This window comes from Peromyscus californicus, unplaced genomic scaffold (genome assembly GCF_007827085.1).
Source record: "Peromyscus californicus insignis strain IS unplaced genomic scaffold, ASM782708v3 Scaffold_13__1_contigs__length_99412109, whole genome shotgun sequence".
NCBI lineage: Eukaryota > Metazoa > Chordata > Mammalia > Rodentia > Cricetidae > Peromyscus > Peromyscus californicus.
Genome location: NW_026294424.1, coordinates 4,331,968 through 4,359,374, shown reverse-complemented (window position 1 = coordinate 4,359,374; position 27,407 = coordinate 4,331,968). Strand labels below are relative to the sequence as shown.

Genomic DNA, 27,407 nt, shown 5'->3' with positions numbered 1-27,407 from the left:
TAGAGTTGTAGAAGCCTTCCATTAAGACGTTTGATGGCCGTACAGAAGAAAAAGCCCAGAAACAGGTTCATGAAAGCACTGGGCTTGGTGTGAGACACAAGATGGATTGGCAGATTGCTTTAGAAATGAAGGTCTTCATAGATGGGTCTGCGAAGTTGTTCGTCCAAAAGGAAAAACTGAAATTAGATTGGATACCCATTCCACACCATTCTGTTGTTAGGTCTTTTTTCTTTTCTTCTTCTTTTTTTTTTTTTTTGTTTGTTTTGTTTTGTTTTGTTTTGTTTTTCTAGACAGGGTTTCTCTGTAGTTTTGGTGCCTGTCCTGGATCTCGCTCTGTAGACCAGGCTGGCTCTTCCCCCCAAGTGCTGATATTAAAGGCGTGCGCCACCACCGCCCGGCCAGGTCTTTTTTTCTTTTTTTAATGAGACAGGATTTCTCTGTGTAGCCCTGGCTTTCCTGTAGACCAGGCTAGCTTTGAATTCTCAGAGATCCTCCTGCTTCTGCCTCTTGAGTGCTGAGGTTAAAGGCGTGCTCCACCACCACCCTCCCACACCATTTGAAAGGCCAGTGTCTCATGGGTTAAGGTTTTATATATATTTTATGTGCATTGGTGTAAGGGTGTCAGATCCCCTGGAACTGGAATTACACACAGTTGTGAGCTGCCTTGTAGGTGCTGGGAATTGAACCTGGGTCCTCTGGAAGAGCGGCCAGTGCTCTTAACCACTGAGCTATCTCTCCAGCCCAGGGGTTAAGATTTTAAATGTCAAAAGCAAACTTTTGGCTGGGATACGGGTGTAATGCAGAAAAACCTGGATTTGTTTCTCAGCACTAACTCCCTGCAAAATAGAACCTTTTTATTTGGAAGAAAATAAATGTTTCTGAACTCAGAATAGGGAAAGGTTTCTTATATTTGAGCCATATCCTGCGTGCAGAGGTATGGTACCTACAGTTCCTTCTACTAGGAGGCTGAGGCAGGGGGCTCACTTGACTTAAGTCTGGGCAACAAAGCTAGATCCCATCTCAAAATAAGATAAAATAAGAGCCTGGTAAATGATACTACTTTAGTAGCAAGAATTTGTCTTAAAGGAAGTGAGGGAAAATAATATTTACCAGAACATCATGCAGGTTAGAGTCAGGAGTTATGAAGAGGAATGAAACAATGACATTTGAAAAAAGACAGGTGAAACTAAATATTAGCAGAGTAGTTAATTCACCTGTGAAGATGTCAGAGTAAAACCATTTGTATACTGATTTAAAAGAAATTTTAAAGGAAGATTATAGAACACTGTAAAACAAACCAATTAGAAGCCAACACAATCCCACAGTATATGTGTGGGCAGTAAACACAAGGCAGGGGTTTGAACGAGTGAGGCAGGGCCAGGCAGCTCTTAACAGTTCCCAGGAGGAGTTTGACAGGACCTAGTATGAAGGAAGTACCTTCCATGTAGCACAGAAGGTAGCAAGAACCACTTATGTAGTATTCTCTCTAAGACCTAACAGCCAAACAACTGAACAGACTTGCCTGGTGGAGGAAGCTCAGCCATAACATTGAATAGAAGAAACAATAAGGTTAAAATAAAAAAAGTACTCAGTATGATTCAGCATGCAGATGCTCAAACAATACAGCCAGACCACCGCTGAGTATGCACACAGAGGTCCTTAAAGCTGCCAAGTATGATGAGGCCCCACCTTAGATGTCAGGACAGCAAGGGCTTCATTGGGGCATTCACCAGGGCTTCTGCATCCTGGTACCCTATATATACATGTGTGTGGTGCATGCAGGATGGGGTCCAGTGAGAGCAAACCCGATTAGGTGGATCTTGGATGTGGGTGGGGCTATCCACGTGCTGGGTCTGGGGGGCTTTTGGGAAGCAGCTTGTGTTGTGTGCTCTTGAGCCTCTGATAAGCTTTGCCTTGGAAAGAACTTGTTCCCTGAATGTTTTGGGGCATCTTTTTTTTTTTAAGATTTATTTTTATTTTATGTGCATTGGTGTCCATGTGTCTGTGTGAAGGTATCAGGTCCCCTGGCACTGGAGTTATAGACAGTTGTGAGCTGCCATGTGGGTGCTGGGAATTGAACCTGAGTCCTTTGGAAGAGCAGCCAGTGCTCTTAACCTCTGAACCATCTCTCCAGCCTGTTTAAGGAGTGAGATGCCTCTGCCTCTTTTCTTTTTGGTTTTTCAAGACAGGGTTTCTCTGTGTAGCCTTGGCTATCATAGAACTAACTCTGTAAACCAGGCTAGCATCAAACTCACAGAGATCTGCCTGCCTCTGCCTCCCAAGTGCTGAGGTTAGAGCATTCTTACTGCAAAGTAAGGAAAGGGACCTAGGATAGAGCCCAGACATGTTGGAGACAACTGGACAGAAGATAGTAGAGGTGTAGAAAGTTAGCTCCAGGGGAAACGAGTTTGGATTCTGGAGCTGAAATGGCACAGCCTTTCCCTGGCAGAGATTTGTTCTTTATCTGAACACAGGCCACAAAATGTACAGCACATAGCTGGGCAGCCGCAGGTATCTGGTTGAATGATTGGACCACAGGTTAAATACAAACATTCAAACCACTTGAAAACTATCATTTTAGGTTTCATTATAATTTCTGCTCCCCAAATCAGAGCTGGCATGGTGAGAATAAGAAATTATGCAGGAGTCTTTAAACAAAGAAAATACTCTTTCCATCATTTATATACAAATTGACCATCGTTGCCTGAGAAACGGGGCAAAGGGTGGTCCTTTTTTTTAAAGATTTATTTTTAAATAAATGCCCCCAGCGGATAGAAGAGCATATCCCTGGAGCTGGAGTTACAGGAAGTTGTGAACCACCCAGAATGGGTATTAGGAACCAAATGTGGGTCCTCTGGAAAAGCAGTTATGCATTTAATCACTGGACCGTCTCTCCATCCCCAAAGGGTGATCTTTTTCAGATTAGCTTCCAGTGTTTGTGGCTCAGAGCACAGAGCTGGCAGGTGGTTCAAGCTTGAAGGCCTTCATGTACAAAGGACATGCCTTCTTAGAGCGGAGGACTAGAATATTGTAATCTGTCTTGTAAGTTCTTATTTTGTGAATAGGTTTAAGACAGGCCAAAACCTCAACATTACACATGGGCTTAGCTGTTGCCTTTGATTCATTCCATTTGATGCAGGCTGTGGGCCATACCCAGCCTGCCCTTGGTCCTGTGTGACTGCTGAGCTAAGAGACTATGCACATTGAAGCAGTTGGGGAACAAATATTTTTGGACACACAAAAATTAGACAGACTTTGAATTTCATTCACAAGAACATCAGAGACATCAGCTGAGTCTATGTAGTCATGGGTCCCTGTGTGTCATTGAAGCAGGGTGCCAGATTGCCATAGACTATAGGGCCTAACAAAGCTTGTAGCACTTTCTGGTCAGTTACAAAGTTTTGTAATAGTTACAGAAGTGCTGGCTCCTGGCAACCTCATCCTTAAGCTTAGCAGCCTGCTCTTCTTAGCATCTCTTGTGGCACAAGGTCCCAGTCAAGTGGCATCTGCCTGTGACCCTAGTTGTGACTCTTCTGCATCCCCAGCCACAGTGACCAAAGTACCTTCCTGAGAGTCATAGGTGCTGTGGAGGCTGAGCCAGCTTGTGACTTCTTTCCCAGAACATATTTGTTGTTTTGAGTGAGTTCATGCTGTTGACCAAGACTGTGAGGTATGTATCACAGGAAGACCTGCTGCAGGACTGCCTGGAGTCCTGCCTCTTGTGTGGTATCTTTTGGCCTGATGCTGCCCAACAGTTCCAACCTCCTTCTGGGCAGCAGGCTATGACTTGAGTAGTGGCTTAGACAGAGCATCAGAATCTACATCAGTCCTTAGGAGCCTCTGGGATAGGGAGGTAGCAGTCCCTTAGCCCTTTGTTCAGGCAGAACAGTAACTGATGTCAGCTGCTCTTAGATGGTCCCATGAGAAGAGCTTTCCTTCAGTGATGCTTGGTCCACTCTGTCCTTCTACACTAAGCACTGCTTTTCCTACACTATCTTGGCTTTCCCCTGAACACAGTATCAAGTGACAGAAAGCACCAGAAGATACACAAGCCGCTTGGCCAGTGTCCTGAAAGTGGGACCACTCCTCCAAGCACAGAGACTTGACCTCAGACCTCACTGAGCCTCTCCAGTGAATTGTTAGCAAGAGTCAGAGGTTGGCGTGGTGGTTGCTAGACTGGGTTGAGGCTCTGTCCTGTGACAATTTGCCGTTTTGTTTCACCAGGTTCTGCTTGGACTCTGCTAGACAGAACCGACAAAGACTGTCCATCAACTGGTCCAACTTTAGCTTGAAGAAAGCCACCTTTGCTGCCCACTGAATGAGGACTGCCTGGAGAGGGATATATGGGAGGCAGCTGGGCTGCGCCACTCAAGAGCCAAGCCCTTCGGTGGCTCCCCAGAGCTTCGGTACCCACCCAGGGTGTGTAGGGTGGGATGCCGTGGCCTGAGACCCCCCAGACCGAGAACTTGCTGCTCGACCTGCGTTGTTAGCTTGTGTGCGTGTAGTCTGTGAGTGAGACTTCTTTGATTGTAGCTCTGTGCTGTCGGAATGGAACAGTAGTTCCCGCCAATTCCTCCACCACCACGGTCTCAGAGGCCTGGGCCGTGGCCAGAGACGAGTTTGCATCATCCACGTGGCTCTGTCGCCTCTGCATCTCGCCCTGTCCTGTCATCTGTCCCCGCCGGGGTGTCAGCCATCCCTCAGCTCCCATGTGCCCTGTGTCCCACCCAAGGCGGGCTGGGCGGGCAGGCCTCCTTTGTACTCTTTCACAATCTACTGTTTCCGAGTGTACACGTTGCGCTGTTTGTGTTTGACCCCCTGACTTGTAGCCAGCTTGTGTAAGACCCCTTGCAGAATGAGAACGTTAAAAACAAGAAACCCACCCAGTACTCACACCATCAAGTCTGTTCTAGAGCGTACAACCGTATTAACACGGAGGCCTGCCTGGCTACTTTTTTAACATATTGTTAAGTAATATTAAAATCATGTCTTTCTTTTTGAAAGATGGAATACATTAGTACAGCAGGAGACCCAGTCTGGTTGCTTTCTGCTGGGGACGATGGGTGTGGTGGGAGGTAACAAATGAGTGATATTTGTTCCCAGAGCGCCAAGGCTACCATCTCCAAAGTCACTTTATGATGTCCCTAGGTCTCAGGGTTCCTGGTGCCCTCAGTTGTCTTCTGGACACGAAGTTGGCACAGGTACCAGAACAGAGCAGTCAGCAGGACACAACAGTCAGCCAAATGATTAGGCTTCGTATGCTCATGCCAAGAAGTACCAGGAAGATTCAAGATGGGGTGATGGGTTATACCCAGGTCACTAGGACATGGAGTGGAGACAGCCTTTGTAGCATGGAACAGAGGGTTACCTATGGCCTTGTATGCAAGTGCCTGTCCACATTTTGGGGAGGAGAAGGGATCGTGGTCTGTAGTAAGATGATAAATAAAGGACGCTTAATTGGGTTTAAGTTAGGAACAAAGTCAATGGTATTGAAAAGAGAAAAAGGAGCCGGGCGGTGGTGGCGCACGCCTTTAATCCCAGCACTCGGGAGGCAGAGCCAGGCGGATCTCTGTGAGTTCGAGGCCAGCTTGGTCTCCAAAGCGAGTACCAGGAAAGGCGCAAAGCTACACAGAGAAACCCTGTCTCGAAAAACCAAAAAAAAAAAAAAAGAAAAGAGAAAAAGGAATCCTGGCTTGGTTAGTTCCATTTTTATTCCTTCAGGCAGTTAACAGCTCACACAGTTGCTTCTGGGTTGTCATCTAGTTTTCACTCACTTCAGCACACTACATGGATCATACTTTTCCAGCATTGAGGCATCCAGCGCCCAGGAGAAGATGACTAAGTGCTGAGGTGGGAAGATCATCAGGCCTAGAGTGACAATGACAAGCTGGTGAAAGCTAGTTGTGGGAGGGAGGGGACAGTAGGTCCTAGCCTTCTGGAGATTTTACACCAGAGAACAGGAAGTAAATCAGTACCCAGAGGAGGTGTGGAATAGGTTGCCTTCTTTTCTTTTGTTTTCCAGGTGAGAAAGCAGCACATCCCTGTGTTCCTGGGATAGTTCAACAAAGAAAAGCAGGCAGGGCTGTGACCTTGCATGAACAGTGTTCTTGAAAGGGCAAAGATTCTGGTTCTGTCCCCAGGGATACTGGTTTTGTCTCCTGGTTGAGGAAGTGGCTAGAGAGGCCTAACATTGGGCTTGCCTCCCAGGGGAGATCCCAGAAACTACCTCTCTGGCCCTCCACTTCTTCCATTGGAACCAAGCACCTACCAAGAGGAACCCAGGGTTTCCAGCTATAGCATCAGCAGGAATTGTTGGCACTATACTGATGATGGGAAAACCTGGGTGCCCCAACAGCAAGTACCATGTTGGAGCCCAGAGATACTCAGAATCCAGCCCTCAGCTCTTAAGCACTTATACATCCACAGTGGTATGCTTCAGGCCAGTTCCTCATGCTTCCTATCCATATGCCATTCACCACCAGGAATGAGCTTCCTGTTTCCCTGGAAACTTCAAGTTTCTTTGGCTCTGTCATCAAGGGTTTCTAACTTGACAGTTTGAGGAACAAAAAGTAGAAGATGAAGACTCTGGACTCAGTTGATGGAGAGGGGAGAGTAGGTGAGGGAATCCTGAGGGCAACTCTTTCATTGGCTGCAGAGGCTACTAGGATGCCTGCAGCTCAGCAGAGTGCTCATTCCACTTCTAGATGGGGAACCAAAGCCTAAAGTGTGCATTGGCCAAGGGAGGCTGAAGACTTCCTGCCAGAGCCTGTGGGCAGGCTCCAGGGGAGCTTCATGTTTCACTATTTCCATTACTCAATATAAACCTGAAATGAAATAAGGTAACAGCTGGAAAGAAATGCTAACTGGAAATTTTTTCATTGAAATTTATATACTGCCTTAGCTACTTTTCTATTGTTATAATAAGACACCATGACCAAGGTAACTTATAGAAAAATGTGTTTAATTTGGGGCTCACAGTTTCAGAGGGTTAGAGTCTGCGACTGTCATGGCAGGGAATATGGTAGTAGGCAGATAGGGGAATGGCGCTAGAGCTGAAGAGACACTAGGAATGTGCTAGTCTTTTGAAACCTCAAAGCCCTCCCCCATGACACACCTACCCAACAAGGCTATACCTCCTAATCCTCCGGGAATAGTTCTACCAACTGGGGACCAAGTACGCAAACATGAACAAATAGGTTCCCAAATAGGGGAACCATTCTCACCCATGCCACTGAAGAGAATAGAACACCAAAATACATTAGTGAAAAGGCATGGATCATTTCCTTTCCCCATTAAGTCCATCTTGCTTTTTGTATCTGCTGAGCAGGTGTAAGGCTTGTATTTAGATGGCAAGTCTCAGTATCTGCCCTTCATGGCTTGAGGCGATCCATTCTGAATGTATCTCCGAGTAGCAGTGGCACTGCTAACTTGGTATCTTTTGGTGTAAGTAGTTCTCTCTAAGACAAGGATTTTCTATGGTGAACATGTGACAAACTTCAAATCTAAGTAGCAACAAACTCTTCAGTGGCCCCTCCATTCCACAAAACATGACAGCAAATTTGTTTTCTAAAAGGATTTTTGTTTGAAGACAGGGTTTCTGTGTGTAGCCCTGGCTGTCCTGGAATTCATTCTGTAGATGAGGCTGGCCTCAAACTCACTGAGATCTACCTGCCTCTGCCACCCGAGGGTGTGTGCCACCACAGCCAGCTCATTTTTTAAAACTCATTCAAGGGGGTTGGGGAGCATGACACATAATGAAATTAGCAGCAACACCTACACATAGCCTACAAGGGTTTCATTGTTCTTTTGTTTAAGATTGAATACATTTCCAATGCCTGGGCTGATTTGAATATTTCCTGGGTTGGTACTATAAGAAGTTTAGACAGCATGCCTGGCAGTGCATTTGTGGCAGTGAGAAGGGGAAGCAGTCATGCTCACAATTTGTCTGTTTTAAACAGAAAGCCTTATAACTGGTCCCCAGATGTCAACTGAAAATGCCTTGGTTTCACTGTAGTCCCAGACTAACATTGTTCTGGATCCATCTCCATGGAGAATGTGGTATTGAGAGATGAATAAGAAATTTGGTTACTTGCTGGCACATGCTCTTACATACACTGAACAAGGGCCCTAGGAGGGACCAGGCTTACAGACTCCTCCTGCCATACAGTGTTTTCCATATGAGTAGCACATGACAGACAAGAAGCCTAGAGAGCCCTTGGAGGGCATGGTTTTTTCCTGAAGGAAGTTTCCAGATATCAGCACTGTAGAAAAACAAACAAGGAGTCCATGGATGGATAGAGGAAGAGAGGTACTGTGGCTGAGGTTCCGGAGATGAGACAAGCTAATGGCCACCAAGGCCTTTGGCTCAATCATTTGCATGTTACATGGATCCAAGCAGCGGGTCACCTGAAGACAGCAAGACTTTCTCAGCATTTCTCTTAAACAGGATGGGAAGACACTGTAATGTGAAGTCCCATGCAAAATGGTATATGGAAGACTGGTAACAAATGGTTAAACATTTTTCAAAGGTATGGACAGACCAAAAAAAAAATTAGTTGATAGCAGCAGGCAAGTCTCCAGTCAAACCACTGGAGGAAGTAGATGTTCTTTAGAGCAGCCAAGCAGGAAATTACTTGGTCTTACCTCACAGGCTGTTTGCATAGGATCCGTATTTGGGTGCACAGGCAACCATCCCTTTACTTTTGAGGAGTAAGTACAATATAGTTGCTTTCTGGGACTGGCCATTTGTTTTGGTTTTGGTTTTTTGGAGACAAGGTTTCTCTGTGTAGCCCTGGCTATTTTGCAACTCACTCTATAGACCAGGCTGGCCCCAAACTCAAGAAATCTGCCTGCCTCTGCCTCTGCCTCCCACGTGCTGGAATTAAAGGTATGTTCCACCATGCCTAGGTTTTAGAGACTGGTCATTTGTGAAAGGCACCATAGGTTATTACAGATGAAAGCTTGAGCATGGCCTGGTTGTTAAAGTGTAGGAATTTTGCTTTTGTTTTTGCCTTTTGCCCCTGCACTCAGGCCACCAGTGTGTCCTCAGAAGGGCATCACCCAATAGAGGGATGACGCTAGAAGAATAAGTTCTGAAACCAGACCACCTTAGAAGGGTCAAATCAGCCTTAGTGCCTACTCCCAAACATTTTCCATCTTAATAAGTAAAATTCAGTGTTGGCACCCAGTCAGATTTTCTCAGTCTATTCCAAAAGCAAGAAAGATGGAGCTTTAGGAGAAATTCCAATCTGAAGAAACCCAGAAGGGGTAGATGATGAGTTTACAGGCAAGAAGCTTAAGATGTCAGTTATAAGTCAGGCAAAGTGGCACACACCTTTAATCCCAGCACTCAGGAGGCAGAAACAGGTGGATCTCTGAGACAAGGCCAGCCTGGCCTACATAGTGAGTTTGAGGACAGCCAGGGCTTTGTACAGAGATCCTGTCTCAGAAAGAAAGGGGGGAGAGTTAATTATAAATCTAAAGTACACATAATGGCATATATTAAAACATTATGAAGGAAGAAAAAGATTAAACATGAAACTTCTAAAGAAAAACATACTATGAGATAGAAAATACTCTAGTTGGAGCTACCCACAGAAGACATTGGTGAATTAATGGCTTGTGTCTAAGCAGTTTAAAAATGGATGGCTGAGAGGAGAACTGAAGAGTAAAAGGAGCAGCCTGCAGTCTACAGTCTACAACGGCCTGCAGTGTTTGTGGAACTGGAGTGCTGGAAAAGGTAGGGCAGAAAAAGTACCTGAATCAGTAGCCAAAATGGTTCACATGTACATACATCTATACATCCTCACGTGCACTGGGAATGGAAGCCAAGATTTCATGCATGCAGGACAAGAACTGAAGCACCGGCATCATAGTCCTGAAGATGATCCAAATTTGTTGGAAACTGTTCAGTTCCACAGACCATTTTTTCATTGGGTTTTTGTTTTTAATGTTTACCTTTTTTAAAAAATTCTTGTTTTATTTATGGTTTGTGTGTTGTTTATTTTTCAGATGTGTCTCACTATGTAGTCCTGGCTGTCCTGGAACTTACTATGTACACCAGGCTGGCCTTGAACTCAGAGATATGCCTGCCTCTGCCTCCTGAGTTCTGGGGTCAAAAGCAAGTTCTGGATTAAAAGCATGTGCCACCACACCCACTATGTTTAGCTTTGTTAGTTCTTCGTATATTCTACACACTAATCCCCCATTGGATGAATAGCTGGCAGAGATTTTTCTCCCATTCTGTAGGCCATCTGTTTACTCCAGTTCCTTTAGTTTGATGAGATCCCATTTGTCAGTTCTTGGTCTTATTTCCTGTGAGATAGGAGTCTTCCTCAGAAAGTCCTTTCATGTGTGTATAAATTGTAGCACGTGCTGTACTTTCCCTCTAGCACTCTGAGACTATCAGGTCTTAGGCTGAGGTTTTTGATCCATTGGGAGTTTTGTGCATAGTGAGAGAGAAGGATCCAGTTTCATTTCTGTCTGTGCCTGACATTTTTTGGGCATCATTTTTAAGATGCTTATTTTCCTCTGATGTATAATCCAGGTTAACTGTAGTTGCATGGACTTATATAGGGGTCTTAAATTCTATTCCATTGATCTATGTGTGTGTGTTCATGCCAGTATCATGCTTTTTTTTTTAATTAATACAGCTCTAGTATACCTTGGAATCAGATGTGTAACTTGGAATCATGTGTAATGAAACCTTCTGCACTATTCTTTTCATTCAGGATTGTTTTGGCTCTCTCTGATTTGTGCCTCCATATAAATTTTTGGACCTTTAAGTGGGGTGGTCATTTTTCACAGTATTCTTCTGATCCATGAGTATGGGGGCTGTCTGTCTTCTAGTGTATTCCTTGATTTCTTTCTTCAGTGTCTTAAAACTTTCATTATAGAGGTCTTTAATTTCCTTGGCTTAATTTATTCCCAAATTGTGTGTGTCACTTTGCTGAACATAATTATCAACTCAAAGAATTTTTTGGTGGATTCTTTAGGACTTCTTATGTATAGAATGATATCATCTGCAAAAGGAGATACTTCTTTTCCTATTGGTATCCCTTCTCTTTTTGTATTATTCTAAGTCTTTAAGCATTATATGGAATAGAACTGGAAAGAATGGAAACTCTTGTCTTGTTCCTGATGCTTTGAGTTTTTCTCTATTTAGTATGATGTTGGCTATATGTTGTATATAGTCTTTATTAGATTGAGGTATGCTCCCTCCATGTCTAGCCTTTCCATGACTTAGATCTCGAAAGGATGTTGGATATTATAGCTGTAAGTTTTCTCTGGTCTTGCCCGACCTCTCGGTTTGCATTTGTCCAGTTGTGCCTGGCCCTCTGGTCCCTCAGCCACTTATAAAATAATCACTCAGAGGCTTAAAATTAATTGCAAAATATATGGCCTATGGCTCAGGCTTCTTACTAGCTAGCTATTATAACAACCCATTTCTATTAATCTCTAAGTTGCCACATGGCCATGGCTTATTGGTACTTTTACTCTTGCTTCTCCTGGCAGCCTCTGGTGTCTCCTTCCTCTCCTTTCTCCTCTCATTATCATCTCTTGGATTTTCCCGTCTGGCTCCATCCTTCTCTGCCATAGGCCAATGCAGCATTATTTATCAACCAATCAGAACAACACATATTCACAACATACAGAAAGACATCCCATAGCAGGATATTGTCAAAGGCTTTTTCTGTGTTTATCATGTGATTTCTGGTTTTGGGTGTGTTTTTGTTTTTGTTTTTTGTGGTTCATTTATGTTACGGATTACATTTATTGATTTATGTATGTTGAATCATCCCTGCATGATTAGAGTAGTCCAAATGGTCATGATAAGTGCTTTTCAGTGTGACGTTGAATTCAGTTCGCATTTTATTGAGGATTTCGTATTTACATTCATTAGAGAGATCAGTCTAATTTTCGTGTGTGTCTGTCATGTTTACCTGATTTTAGTATCAGAATACTGGTTTCATAAAAAGTTTGGAAGATGCCAGTCATAAATGGCACAATCCCAGCACTCTACTCAGGTAGAGACAGGCAGATCTCTGTGAGTTCGAGGCCAACCTAGTCTACACAGGAGTTCCAAGGACAGCCAGAACTACATAACAAGATCCTATCTCAAAAAAGAAAAGAAAAAGAAGAAAGAAATAAGTGTAGGTTCTTAGGGTCTATCCCCATTGTTTTCTGAATTTCACTGGTATCTGTTCTGATAACTTCCTTTCCACCTTTCAGTTCTATTAATTTGGATCTTCTCTTTTAGTTAATTTTTAAAGAGTTTGTCAATTCTATTTATCTTTCCAAGTACCCCTTTTTCGTTTCATTGATTCTTTGTAATTTTTTTAATTGTTTCTATTTCATTGGTTTCTGACCTGCTTTGGATGATTTCTCCCCCTCTATTCTTGTGGTTTGGTTTCTTCTTGTTTTTCTAAGGCTTTGAGGTATATCAGTTTACTTTCAGAGTTTTCGAAATGCTTTGATACAGATATTTACCACTATCAACTTCCACCCTAGGACCCTTTTCGTGTCCCATGGATTTTTTTAATTTCCTTCTTGATTTCAGTAGTGACCCATCATCATTCAATAGTGTATTATATAATTGCCATGAGATGTATATTTTCTATTGCTGTTGATACTTCGCTTTATTTGGTCAGATAAAATATAGGATGTTATTTGAATTTTCATACACTTGTTGAGACTTGCTTCGTGTCCTAATAGTTGATGAGTTTTGGGGAATGTTCTATAAACATCTGTTACAGCCATTGTATTTATGATGGCACTTAACTCATGCTTCTCTGTTTAGTTTTTGTGCAGATGACCGGTCTGCTGGTGAGAGTGAGGTATTGATGTCACCCACTATACTGTCTTAGGATTACTCTGTGGCTGTACATCTAATTGTGTTTTATGAAAGTATGTTTTCCTATACTTGGCACATACACACACACACACACACACACACACACACACACACACACACACACACACATACGTATGTATATATATGTGTGTGTAGACGGATGGATGGATGGATGGGAGGGAGGGACAGGATTACAATTTTTTTTTTGAGACAAGGTCTATATAGACCAGGCTAGCCTCCAATTCATATAGATCTGCTTGCCTCTGCCTCTTGAGTGCTAGGATTAAAGGGGTATGCTGATATGCCCAGCTATAATGTCCTCTTGATGGATTGTTCTATTGATGAGTATGAAGTGCCCTTCCTATCTCTTCTATTTTTGGTTTGAAGTCTATTTTGTCAGATACTAGGATAGCTATGCCAACTTGTTTCTTAGTTCCATTTGCTTGGAATACCTTTTCCTACCCTTTTACACTAAGGTGATGTCTGTCTTTGGTGGTAAGATGTATTTGTTGGAGGCAGCATAAAGATGAATCCTGTCTTCTAATCCAGCCTACTAATCCAATCTGTCTTTTTTATTGAAGAATTAAGACTACTAATATGCAGTTATTATTGAAAGTATAATGACTTCTGTCATTCTGTTGATTTCATGTTTTTGTTTTTGGGTTTCTCGAGACAGGGTTTCTCTGTGTAGCTTTGGAGCCTGTCCTGGAACTCACTCTGTAGCCCAGGCTGGCCTTGAACTCACAGAGATCTGCCTGCCTCTGCCTCCCAAGTGCTGGGATTAAAGGTGTGCACCACCACCGCCTGGCTGTTGATTTCATGTTTATCATTACCTCTTAAGAATATTTAGTCCTATGACACTTTTATTATTTTTATACTTCTCGAGTCCAAAATATTCCTTCCATTATCTTCTGTAGAGCTGCCCTAGTGGTCATAAATTATTTTAAACTTTTTAACATGGAAAGTTTTTTATATTTCCTTCAATTTTAATAGTTTTGCTGGATGTAATAATCTCATTTTACAGTTATGTTCTTTCAGAGCTGTATTTCAGAATACATTTTTTTTTTTAGGCCCTTCTGGCTTTAAAATGTCTGTTTGCAAAATAATCAGGTGTTATTCTGATGGGCCTGCCTTTATAAGTGGTTTGACCCTTGTCTTTTGCAGCTTGCAGTACCCTTTCTTTGACCTGTGTTTTTGTGTTCTAACTAAAATATACTGTCAGGAGCTTATTTTCTTATCCTGTTTGATATTCTGTAGGATTCTTGTATCTAGCTTGGCATCTTTCTCTAGATTTGAAAAATTCTATTTTATTGAAAATATTTTGTTTATGAAGCTTTAAGGCTTAGGCCTTAAGAGCACTAGCTTCTCTTTCAGATGACCAGGATTTGATCTCATTGTGACCCACAACTGTCTGTAATTCCAGTTCCAGGGCATCCAATGCCCTGTTCTGGCTTCTATGAGCACCGAGCACACACATGATACACAGAGATACAGGGAAAATACCCACACATAAAATAATTTTTAAAGAAAAAATATTATTTATATTTTTTATGGTTGTGTGCTATTCGATGCTCATAATTCAAAGATTTGGTGTTTTTATGGTGTCCCAAAGCTTTCACATATTCTGTTCACTTTTTAAAAAAATTCCTCATTGACTTTAACTGTTTGATCCTATCCTTATATATGTCTTCCAGCCCTAATACTCTGTTTCCTACATGATCCATTCTGTTGGTGAAGCTTTTAATTTGGCTTACTGGGTTTTTCATTTCCAGCATCATTTCAGCCTGTTTTTTCTTCAGCAGTTCTTTATATTGAAGTCAATGTTCATTTCTTAGAATGATTTAAATTATTTCAGTTAGCTCTTTGTATTCATTCTCTCGGAGTACATTCATGTATTCTTTAAGCTGTTTGAACATAGTTATAATTATTTTAAATTCTTTTGTCTGGAAGGAGCCAGTATGGAATTAATAATCTTTAAAAGGAAGACATATTATCTTGGTTTTTCATGTTGTTTTTGTTTCTGTGCTGGGACTTGCCCATCTGGAATTAATATGTTGGTTAAATTTTTATTTCTTTTGTATTATTGTTGTTTTTATATTCAAATCTCCTTTATATAGTCAGAGATGGCATTTACAGTGCTCAGGAGAGAACTGAGTTACAGTAAACTTGAGGTGTCATTTCCCTTTATGGGGTTGGTATTTAGGGCCAGAGGCTCTATCTCAAGTCTTCCTATTTGGATCAGCTATTTGTCCTGTGTCAGCTGGTGCCTCCTGCATGGCTCTTCAACTTTTGCTGTGAGTTCTGGAGTTCCCCAAGTGCCAATGGGCCTTACTCCCGATCAGCACCCTACGTTGGGTCTGAATCTTTCACTGAAGCTGTTTTAAGATATGGAACTTCCAGAGAACCTGTGGACCTAAACTGGAGTGAAATGTAGTCCCTCACCCTGAATTTGAAGTTTCTGACGATGCTGGAAATCTCACAAGCACCAATAAGCTTTACCTTGGTTCATGACTGATTTCCTCCCAGTCTTTAACAGTCCCAACACTGTTCCAAAGTCCAAGGTCTCTTCTGAGACTCAAGGTACTCTATGAACCCTTATAAATCAAAAGACTGGTTATAATATACTTCCAATATATGACACAGTATAAACATTCCCATTTCACACAGGAGGAGTGGGAAGACAGCAAGAAAATAACCATTCCAAAGCAAAATCAATTCTGTGACTCTGTCTCGAATCTGGAAATCAAGGTGGCATCAACTGGGCTCCTTGGGCATCCCTACCCCTCCAGCTCTGCTACCTGCAGCACATGTAGACACATACTTGGGCCAACTCCACTCCATGCCTGGTCTCCAATATGAGTTCTGCCACTTAATCCTGTGATCTTGGTGAAGTGACTTAGCCCCTTGGTGCCTCATCTTCTTCACCTGTTGTAGATGTAACCGTCTTATTAAAATAGAAACACAGAGCCAAATGCAGAGTTGAAAGCCCAAGAGGTCAGAGCAATAGCTAAGAGCTAAGAACCCTTTCTTACCCGTCACTGCTGCTGCTGTCCTTCCCCTCTGAAAGAGACCTACTTCCTGTGTCTGTCTTTTTATTGACTTTCTGTTCTGCCTTCTCATTGGTTGTAAACCCAACCACATGACCTCCTCGACACTGCCTGTCTATACAGACCTCCAGGTCTTCTACGGTTGGTATTGAGATTAAAGGCGTGTGTCTCCATGCTGGCTGTATCCTTGAACACACAGAGATCCGCATAGCTCTGCCTCCCAAGTGCTGAGATTAAAGGTGTGTGCCACCATCGCCCGGCTTCTGCTATGGCTTGCTATTAGCTCTGACCCCCAGGCAACTTTTTTTTATTAACAATCACATTTCAGTACAAATAAAATATCACCATAACCTGTGATGAGAATGATACTGCCTTCTAAAACTGTTACAAGGATGGAATTAATACATGGCAAACCCTTAGCACAGCACAGTCTTCTTTTAGCACACAGCTCCCCTCTTGTCCTATCACTTGACACACCATGACACAATCACATGCTGCCCTGGCTTAGCAGTCCTTATACATTGTCAGTATGGCCTGCCTCCTACTTCATACCTACACTTTCCTTTATGTCCTGGGGCAGGACTGAAGAGTCCCAAGGCAAAGCACTGGGCTAGTACCCAATCACTTAAGTGGCTCATAACATCACCCTATCCAATGACCTCTTGCCTGAATACTGTAACAATTCTGTAATTAAAAAAAAAAAAAAAAGTGAGCATCAGTAGAGTTCCAAACTCAAACTCAGCTTCTTGCTTCTGTCAAAGGATGACCAGTCCCTTGTTTCCCATTTCCCTCAAACATCAGGTTTCAGTCCACATATCCTAGAGTTTCTCCAGGTAGTGTGGAACATAGGTCAGGGGTTACAGTATTTTACCTGGTTCTCTGGAGTTCCTAAGGGTAAAAACCCTAAATTGGTAGACTTCATTCCTCAACTCCTAAGGCAGCCTCTGCCCATGAAGCCTTAGCAGGAAGGGCTATCCACACCTCTAAATTGGGGGAAGACAGCAGGCATGTTTCTCCTTACTAGTGGTCTTTCCTAAGCAGCCAGAAAACACCAATCATCCCTGCACACATCCCAGTCCAACACTTAGAGCAACACAGTAGTAAGTTCATTTATTATAAAAAATAAATGATGAGGAAATAAAGGTGCTTCACTTCTGGAAATACAAGTGTTATTGCAAGGTGATGGTACTGGGTGCATCTCTATGACCCTGCTGTGTCCGGAAAGGCGCTAGTGTATTGGCAACTGGTGCAGCACATATCAGTCTGAGAGTGAGACACCTCACTGTACAACAGGATGGCAAGGACACCTGCTCCCACAGCACCACCTCCTTCCAGCAAGCAGCACAACTCTAGGTGCAAGCAGGCCTCCGGAGACTCCCACGCCAGATGGTTTGCAACTTTGGATTGACAGGTGGGGTCCAAACTCCATGTGAGAGACAAGACTGATGCCCACTTGATGCCCCTGCTCCCATCTCTTCCTTCTGCTCTGCCAATAGTTCCCTCTGACCCAGTCTGATCCATGGCCAAACAAAACAAAACAATGACCTATCAGTACCCATGCCCATCGGTGGACCCTAGATCCCATTAGAATGCAACATACTACCCAATCCCTTAGAGCAGCTATGCTGGTTGGGGCCACAATGGGCATGGTGGCTCTGGCTCATTGGCAGCACTCGGACAGGTGCCTGAGGAATGCCTCGCCTTGCTCATCACTGAAGCACCACAGGCAGTGAGGGCACTGAAGGTCACCCTGACCTCTATGGGCGATGCAGATATGCCCACCCTCTGCAGGAAGTTCCACCTGTGGGGACCCAGGCCCAGGCCTCCAGCCACCAGGTGCCACATGCTCCAGTGCATCCATCTCTAAGTACTTGGCAGTTTTGTTCCCCGTATGAATCCGACAGGGTCCTGGCTCCCGGGAGTCCTGCTGAGAAGTCAAATGTCAGTTTACTATGCGCTATGCTAGAAGTCACAAAGCCTGACCCTAAGTTCTAACAACTAGAGACAGTATCTGTTGCAGAGTAGAATTTAAATCCCATTGCCTTGCTTCTTGCTATATACCACAGTGCTTCACTTCCGAACATCAGGTCTCAGTCCACATACCGCAAGAGTTTCTCCAAGTAGTGTGGAACAAAGATCAAGGATCAAGGTATTTTACTTGGCTCTCTGGAGTTTCTAAAGAAAGCTTAAACTGAAAGACCTCGTTCCTCAAATCCTAATGCTTCTTGCTGTCTAGATAAAGGAACTGAGTGACCAACTGAAGAGATCCTATAGGTACTTGCTCATTTCATGAAAGGACAGGCCTGAATGGAGTTTTCTCCCCATCCATGAACTGGAAGGTCTGATTGGAGCCCTCAGCCTTAGGATAGTCACTGAAGGAAGTAACCCTGCTGCCATGCCCCACTACCACCAGAGTGAGAGAAAGCTGGAGGGAGTCCAGGCATCAGGGCATTAGCCAGGGAGCAGGCAAACTAAGTCCCACTGTACCTCAATGTCATTTGAGGTGCTAGACACTCAAAAGACCTACAGTGGCAGCCATGAGTGCACCCTTGACATGGCCTGGCACATGTGCTCTAAGCAAATGCCACAAAGCACTGTGGGCAGTAGTGCCCATTGCTACTGGTCTTGGTGCTTTGCTTTACATTGAATGTGGATTTTTTTCAGAGAGACAATGTCTGTCTTAGCACTCATACTTCAGCACCGCTGTCATGTGGTTGTCCCCCTTGGGTGGAGCAACAGTGGGTGCTTGAGGGGCCACAACTAATGCAAAAGCCCTGGTCCCCACCAGAAATCTAGCCCTTGGGGCTGATCAGGAATCCCTTAGAGAACTTGGTTTGGCAGGCCTAGAACTGGTATGGTCACTCCTGTGGCACATCCCTGAAAGGCTGCCTGAGAGGCCATCACGACTGCACCTTTAGTGACCTCGCAATCTAAAAGCACAAAGGAGCCAGTGAACCCCCAATCATGTTAGAAAATATCCCCATTCCTGCCCATGGGACATAGAGGATTCTGTCCTACGCCTGCAGTCCTGGTGCTCCAGAATAGCCACCTATGGCCACAGCACCCTGAACAAGCCTGATCTAGAACGGGACAGGAAACACCCACACTCCATTATATGATGCCAAAAGGACACAAAGGCTCTGGGGAAGGTCCTCTGACTGCTGAACCCCTCTGACACCACCCTGTTGGCCGGACTTAGGGAGGGGCACAGGTTTCCAACAAAATCCCTCCATTCGTTAGAACTGGTGCCTGTATCCAGCCCCCTGTTGTGAATTTAGCTCAAGGGAACTACCAGGACCCTGTGCCTTGGTGCAGAAGAAGGGAGGCAGAGGCTGATGAGGTCCGGCAGCTGTTCATAACAGAACAGTGTGGGCGGCCTTCACAGATCCTCAGTTCCTCTCACATCTTATTGGGAAGGGCAATTTCAAAGTCACTTCTGCCTTCTCAGCTTTCTGATTTCCAGAGGCTCCTCTCTTATCCAAGCTATGTCAGAGCAGGAAGTTCTCTGAGGGGAGCCTGGTGTTTATCCCAGAACAGAAGATGCATGGACACTAAGTGGCCAAAGTAACAAACCTTCCCTGAATCTATCAGAGCATGAGTCTATCCAGGGAGGAGAGGTAAAAGGCACGCATGTCCAGCTTTCATCCTGAGAGACTTCCACTGACAACATACACCAGCACTAAAAAACAGAGGTGGCAGGCAACAGGCCCACTGGCTATCCTGGAGGACCTACCTCTTTAGTGCTTGGGGCCTGGGTCACACCTCTGCAACATAGTAACTAGGGTCTCTGCCTCACAAGAGGACAGACACTTACAGAACTGCCCATAAAGCACCTGGGGCCTGGGATATACTTACACTGCATGGCAACAATAAGCAGGGAGACAGGAAAGGCCCTGAAGACAACAAGCCTTTACCAACACAGGCCACCATGCCAACCTCCACGGCTAAATACAGCACACAGAGCAGTTTTCTATGGTCATACCCTAGGCCCAGGAGAGGTTGCTCTGCCCAGAGCTGGGAAGGGCCCATCACTAACAGTATTGTCAGCCAATACATCTTTGCAGACAGAGGTTCAAAATTCATAATAAAAAATACTAATTCTAGCTGGGCAGTGGTGGTGCATGCCTTTAATCCCAGCACTCGGGAGGCAGAGGCAGGCGGATCTCTGAGTTCGAGGCCAGCCTGGTCTACAGAGCAAGATCCAGGACAGGCACAAAGCTACATAGAGAAACCCTGTCTCAAAAAACCAAAAAAAAAAAAAAAAAAAAACTAATTATAATGGGAGGAGAAATTCTCTTGTGCTCTTACCTGTCTCTGGGATGCTTGGGACATCAAAGACATGACCTTTTCTTCCAGTTCTTGAATCCTACTATGAGCTCGTTCTCGATCTGCCCTTTCTGATTTGAAGTCATCCTTGTAAGCAAGAATCTGAGAAAAGACAGAATGTTCATTTCTATTCAAGGAAGGAAAAAACCCTTAACTGGCTTCTCCCACTACTCCATGACTGTATCCCACCCACAGCCACCAAGCCTTCAGCCTAGGCTGTCCCAAGACTGGGGCCACTGCCTGTGGTGTGGGCCAACATCCCTGCCAGTCCTGCCCAGAACCCGAGGACACCTGCTGCTCTAGCATCTGCACTCGTTCCAGCGCAGTGTCCCGGGCCATCTTCACAGCTGCCAGCTCCTGTTTGGCTTCTGCACAGTCGTTTATTTTCTCCTCCAACTGTCTGTTGAGCCTGGAAATCTCCTTCTTCATCAGCTCAGGCTCAAGAGGGACCTGCCGCCTCTTCAGCTGAGCATGTAACCCCTTCACATATTCGTCCCTACTGGCATCGTAACGCTGCCACTTGGCATTGAGGTCTTCTACCTGAAAAGACAGAACCAGAAGACATGTTTGCTCAAGCCAGCATGGAACTGGGATTATCAGCAATGATTTATGAAACTGCCTCCCTTTCCCTTTCCTTTGTATAGAGAGAGTTCTAAACCTACCGGGGAATCCTGATACACTAGAGTAACATCCATATTAAGGGTCTTAAACAGATATGAACTCAGTGTAATTTTCCTGCCTTAAAAACTACTTCCCAGCTAGGTGGTGGCGGCGCACGCCTTTAATCCAAGCACTCAGGAGGCAGAGCCAGGCGGATCTCTGTGAGTTCGAAGCCAGCCTGGGCTACAGAGCGAGATCCAGGACAGGCACCAAAACTACATGGAGAAACCCTGTCTCGAAAAAAAACGAAAAAAGAAAAGAAAAGAAAAAGCTTCATTTGCCATTTGTCAGGGTTAATATTCCTCTTCAATGTTAGATACTCACATGAGTCACCTTCTGTTTTAATAGTCGATTCTCTTCCTGTAACTTCTCAATAACACTCTTGCCAGAAGCATTCCTGCTTGTATGCCCTAGCTGCATGAGGAGGACAAAGAGAAATCATGTCACTGTGTGTGTATGACGTACAGAAAAGGAGAAGAAGTTAGAGCCAGAGGCTGAGGCCACAGACCGTCGCTGCAGCTGTGGCGTAGGAGGTGGTGACTCTTCACTTGAGGGAGAAGTAAAACATACAAAAAGGGACTTTGCAAATCCAGCTCCTCCTAGACCCACTCCCGACTGAGGGAGGCCAGGAGACAGCCTTGGCAGAGAGTCTCTAGGTGTGCCACTCTTGTCACTGTCCTTGTTCCTTCCTACCTACCACCATGAGCTGTTTGGATTTTAAGTATTCTGGACCTAAACATTCTATTGTCGTCAAGTCTAAAGCAATGAGCACACCAGCTGTAGCAAAATCTTCACAGTGCCAGCCAGGGCTTATCATCACAGGCAATGAGGAGGACAGGAACATAATTTTACTCTCTAACAGAGACAGACCACCCCCAGCATCCAGGAGGCTTTCCAGGTCCCAGATATGGGCCTGCACAAATCAATTTTACCTCCTCCAGAGTCAAGAGAGAAATCCTGCCTATAGACAAGCGAACTAATCTGGATGTGTGACAACCTAACTTTTGCTTCACACAGGGTCAGAATCAGGGGCACTCACTCACAGAAGCCACACCCCAAACTAACCCCTATTAGCAGTTAACTGACCCAACTGTAAAATCTCTTAAGACTTTTCTGGGGTATACTTTGTACCCCAGAAATTCCAGGCACTGAACAGTACAGAGGACTGTAAATCACTGACATTAGCTTTAAGAATTCCCCTTGAATGACAGGAAGTGCATGTCCTAACCTAGTCTGCTGGGAAGTCCCAGATGACTCAGCCAAGGCCAGGGCTGAGAAGTGATACTGACTGAAGAGACATGAGGTGCCTGTCTGTCACAATCCAGCACCCACCTCAGGCTGATCACGGTGTGAGGCTACTTCAAGATCCTCAAAGGGAATGTTACAGTGATACAAACTTGGACAAGAGCACCCACCACCTCCTACCCAGCAACAAATACAACTGTGTTCCTTCTTGGGTGATCTTTTTGTGAAATCCAGCTGAGATGGATGGTTCTTGACCAAGTTTCTCCACATGTTAGAGAAGCTGCTGGTAGTTGTATGTCTCCTTTCCTCAGAACACATATGGTCTCATGAACACCACTGTAGCCTCACAGAACTGCCTAGAAAGGGGTGTGACCTAGAGGCTCTGTGTGGAACAGTGTACATGAGATGTAGACTCAGCCTGGTCCACTGTTATAATCGGAATCAGAAATGTTCCCCAAGGCTCCTAGTTTGAAAGCTTGACCCCCAGGTGATGGTGCCATTTGTAGAGGCTACAGAAATTTTATGAAGTGTAACCCAGCAGTCAGAAGTAAGTCACTAAGGGCAGGCCTTTGAAGCTGATACCCCGCCCCTAGTTCCAGGGTCTCATTGTCTCTCTGTCTCTTTGTCTATCTCTGTCTCTCCATGTGCTTCCTGGACTGCCATGATGTGAGGATCCTCTGTCACAAGTTCCCATTACTATGAAGGTGGCCATGCCGTCCCCAGCATGTTGGACTGAAACCTTCCCTGAGCTTGTTTCTGTTAGTATTGTAGTAACAGAAAAGTCACAAATACACCCACTAGTAAATGAGGCAAGGTGTACCATAGGTACCTGTTTCTCTGTCAGCTCCACACACATCAGCACCACCTGGCAGTAGGAAATAAGGTACCATGCCAGGTACCTGGCCCATATGGAGTCTTGGTCCCATCTGCCACCTGCTATTCCTGTCCAGGAGCCCTCTGGTTTGCGAGATGCACCTCTTCCCCATGACTACCTCATGGATGCCAGAACCTTGGTCATGCTTCTCTGCTCCACCAAACTGGCCTGGCCTGGAGGTACAGAGGGCTCTTCATGGGTCCCTACTGTAACATGGCCCTTCTGGCTTCTGGTTCCTCTGTCACCAGCTGCTGTCCACCTCACACAGTGTCTACATGGGGTTCACAGTTTTGAGGCACGAAGATGTTCATTGTCATGTGATAATGAAGAAGCTGTAGCCCTGAGGGTGGCAGGTCTCCTAGCTTATGGCAGGCCATGTTGCTGGCAACAGAAGTTCTGGCTCTTCACGAGGCTTGTGGTTGGATCAACTCTTACCACTCAGATACATGGAGTCTGCCAAAGGCTGGCACTCGTGGATCTCCCAGCAGCTTTAGGCCTGGACTCTGCAAATGTGGCACGTGGAGGCATTGCTCCTCCTTAGCAGTATCACCTAGATCTGCCTCAGTTTCTTTGTTTGTCGAATATACATGTGACAACACTTCCTGCGGGCAGCCCCTCTACCCCCAACTCTTCCTTCCTATCCTCAGCGGCAGAAAAGACCAAAGTGCCATCCCCACTTGTGTGCAGGATCAGCTGGAGACAATGTTGGGAGCTGGGGAGGCAGGCCATTCAGCTTCCTGTCACATGCTCCATCAGATCTCCCTGGAGAAGCAAGCTTATCTCCTCGATGAGAGCAGAACGGGTTCTGTGGCACCCTAGACCTCAGTGGTTGCACAGGAGTCTTAGAGAATGACAGGCAATGACTCTTGCCCATCAGTCCTCACCTGATTTAGTTATGCTGCGTACCTCATCAGGGCTTTCCGCCCCACTGTCTCCCTGTGCATGCTGTCGTTCATCCAGACATTTGGCCAGATGCTGGCACATGTGGGCAGTGGCAGCCAATGTCCTGCGTAGTTGGTGGGTCTCATCAGCCAAGGAGCGGCACAGAATGTCGCTGGCAGCCCTGGCTTGTTCCTTCTCTGCCACACTTTTCCGAAGCAAGATGACTTCCTTCTCTTGCTCATGCTGAGGCTGACTCATCAGCTGCTGCATCTCTCTCTCTTTTTCTTCGAGCCGCTCAGTAAGTCTCTCAACTTCCTAAACAGAAAATAATTTCAAAGCACAGTTTAGATGGGTATGGTGACACATGCCTATAATCCCAGCAGTGGGGAGGCTGAGGCAGGAGGATCAAGAATTTGAGGCCAGCCAGAGAGACCCTAACTAAAAACGGAAAGGAAGACAGGCAGGTTCAATAGTTGGGAAAATTAAAGCACAGCTTGATTAAATGAAACAATGTTAAAAAGCAAATGTTCAAAACCAAGTACTGCAATCCCAGCACTTAGGAAGTAAAGGTAGGAGAACAAGAAGTTCAAGCCATCCTCTACTACATAGCAACTTTGAGGCCAGTCTGGACTACATGGCGGGGGGTGGGGTGGGGGGAATGTGATAAAACAAAGGACAATCTAGCAAGGATAATGTATCCCTAGATAACACTCACCCTGAAGGCAGGCTTTCGAGATAATAATACAGTTAACTGCTGTGGGAGATTACTTTAACTATGTAAAGATGTGTCACATTTGTTGATGTTGCATTTGTTTAACGATGTAAAGATATATTGCCTAAGGCACCTGATTGGTCTAATTAAAAGGTGAACGGCCAATCGATAGACAGTAGAGAGATAGGCAGGGCTGATGGGCAGAGAGAGTAAGTAGAAGGAGGATCTAGGCTCAAGAGAGAAGAGAAGGAGAAGAGAGAAAGAGAGAGAAAGAGGGGGAGACACCTGGGGCCAGCCAGCCAAGCAGCTGCCAGCCAGCAAGACACAGAGTAAGACATACAGAATGGGAGAAAGGTAAAAAGCCCTGAGACAAAATGTAGATGAAGAGAAACAGGTTAATTTAAGTTATAAGAGCTAGCATATATGTGTGTGTGTGTGTGTGTGTGTGTGTGTGTGTGTGTGTAAATCCAAGCATTCATAACTAATAATAAGTGCCCGTGTCACGATCTGAGAGCTGGTTGGTGGCCAAAAAGAAAGCCTGCTACAATTAATTTTGGAGTTTTTTAATCTTATAATACTTCAAACTTCATTTAAAATTAGTAACAGCCAGGTGTGGCAGTACACACCTTTAATCCCAACACTTGAGAAGCAGAGTCAAGTAGCTATCTGTGAGTCTGAGGCTAGCCTGGTCTACTTAAAGAGTTCCAGACCAACCAGGGCTACATAGTGAGATCCTGTCTCAAAACAACAACAAAAATTAATAGAAATAGAATATTTGTAGCTAGGTGATGGTGGCGCATGCCTTTAATCCCAGTATTCGGAAGGCAGAGGCAGGTGGATCTCTAAGAGTTCTATAGAGTGAGCTCCAGGACAGCCAAGGCTACAATGAGAAACCCTGTCTCGAAAAACCAAAAAGAAAAAAAGGAACAGGAAAAGAGAGTATTTCTAGATATCATTAGTTCAAGTGAGGTCATACTGAATTAGGATTATCCCTAATCTAACCACGCTGTCCATCTAAGAAGGAACTTTAGACAGATGTACTCAGACGAGAAGGCCATGTGAAAACAAAGACTGGGGTGTAGCACCTATAAGGCACAGAACACTAAGGACCTGCAGCCACCACCAGAAGCAGGAGAAGTAAAGAAGACCTTTCCCCAGAATCTTCAGAGCAGACACCTTGATCCGGTGCTTCTGACCTCTAGGACTGTGAAAATATTACATTTCTGTTGCTTCAAGTTCACCATTTGTGGTACTTTGTTTAGAAAACTAATACAGCCTGAAATCCTAATTACTACTTTACAAAAAAGGGTGGGGAAGCTGGAGGTAATAGCTCATGTCTGCAAATCCTAGCACTTGGGAAGCTGAGGCAGGAGGACTGCCAAGAGTTTAAGCCAGCCTGTTCTACATAATGACTTCCAGGCCAGCCTAAAATGCTGTGGGATGGTATGTTTGTCAAGTGTGTTGCTAATTAGTCAATAAATAAAACACTGATTGGCCATTGGCTAGGCAGGAAGTGTAGGCGGGACAAGGAGGAGAATAAAGCTGGGAAGTGGAAGGCTGAGTCAGAGAGACACTGCCAGCCGCCATGATGAGAAACAGCATGTGAAGATGCCGGTAAGCCACGAGCCACGTGGCAAGGTATAGATTAATGGAAATGGATTAATTTAAGCTGTAAGAACAGTTAGCAAGAAGCCTGCCACAGCCATACAGTTTGTAACCAATATAAGTCTCTGTGTTTACTTGGTTGGGTCTGATGGCTGTGGGACTGGCAGGTGATAGAGATTTGTCCTGACTGTGGGCCAGGCAGGAAAACTCTAGCTACACTAAAATAATTATCATTATTTTGGTTTTTTCACACATGGTCTCTCTCTGTTGCTCAGGCTAGCCTCAACTCACTGCAGTCTTCCTGCCTCGGGCTTCCAGTATACTGGGACTGCAGGTCCTTAAGTGGCAATTTTGTTTTACTTTGTTTGGTTTAAGACTTTTTCTGGGGCTGGAGAGATGGCTCAGCGGTTAAGAGTATTGACTGATGTTCCAGAGGACCCTGGTTCAATTCCCGCACCCATATGGCCCCTCACGATGGTCTGTAACTCCAGTTCCAGGAAATCTGACACCCTCTTCTGGCCTTTGCAGATACCAGGCATGCACGTGGTGCACAGACATCCATGCAGACAAAACACCCATACATATAAATAATTTAAAAACAAAAAACTATCTCTAGTTTGCTCAGCAGACTGGAGTTGAATCCAGAGCCCAAGCTCAGCCTCCTGAGTGATAGGGCTACTTGCACATACCAAGTAGTGCAAAGTGCAAGGCCAAGATGATCATTTTTAACTACCTGGCCTTTGTGCTTTCCCATTTTCAAAGAATCCTCAAACATAAACAGTACATGGTGGAGGTGAAACAGTCTCCACCAGTCCACTCTACAGATGAAGAAACAGATTCACACAAGCCAGGGATAAGCCTAAGCCACTCCTAGCAGGAGGTAGTAAAGGATGCAGCCTCTATCTTATATCCCTAGGACCTTGTCACCACAATAAATGAGACACCAACCATGGTATAAAGACAAACTTGAGTTATTACTCTCTCTTTATAATTTTATTATGATTGTGCATGTATGTGTGTATGGTGTGCGTGAGTGCATACGTGCATACGTGCGTGCGTGGCACACATGTAGAACTCAGAGGACAACTTTCAGGAGCTAGCTCCTTCCCACCACCTTGAGCTCCATCCAGGGCTCAAACAGGTTGCCAGGTGTGCACTGAGCCATCTCACCAGCCCCTGGATTTTTTAAATCATAAAAACATG

General features: G+C 44.8%; 2 protein-coding genes across 9 annotated transcripts in view; one reads left to right on the top strand and one right to left on the bottom strand.

Moving 5' to 3' along the window:
• Fam193a (family with sequence similarity 193 member A) overlaps positions 1-5,028 on the top strand; it is a 135,084-nt gene extending 130,056 nt beyond the window's left edge. For all 4 annotated transcript variants that reach the window (XM_052736185.1, XM_052736184.1, XM_052736183.1 and 1 more), the window contains one exon: positions 4,225-5,028. In XM_052736185.1, the coding sequence (XP_052592145.1) occupies positions 4,225-4,318 (94 nt within the window). In that variant the 3' untranslated portion in view covers positions 4,319-5,028. The remainder of the gene's footprint in view (positions 1-4,224) is intronic.
• Positions 5,029-5,693: 665 nt separating this feature from the next.
• The window catches only part of Tnip2 (TNFAIP3 interacting protein 2), a 29,442-nt gene continuing 7,728 nt past the window's right edge, over positions 5,694-27,407 (bottom strand). The window contains exons 2-7 of one of the 5 annotated variants that reach the window (XM_052736190.1): positions 23,912-24,202; positions 21,211-21,300; positions 20,518-20,766; positions 20,209-20,328; positions 15,675-15,778; positions 5,694-8,406 (exon numbers count right to left, since the gene is read on the bottom strand). In XM_052736190.1, the coding sequence (XP_052592150.1) occupies positions 8,403-8,406; positions 15,675-15,778; positions 20,209-20,328; positions 20,518-20,766; positions 21,211-21,300; positions 23,912-24,202 (858 nt within the window). In that variant the 3' untranslated portion in view covers positions 5,694-8,402. Of the gene's footprint in view, positions 15,779-15,827; positions 17,828-20,208; positions 20,329-20,517; positions 20,767-21,210; positions 21,301-23,911; positions 24,203-27,407 lie in introns of those variants that run through there. The other 4 variants (XM_052736189.1, XM_052736191.1, XM_052736187.1 and 1 more) reach the window with 4 other exon arrangements.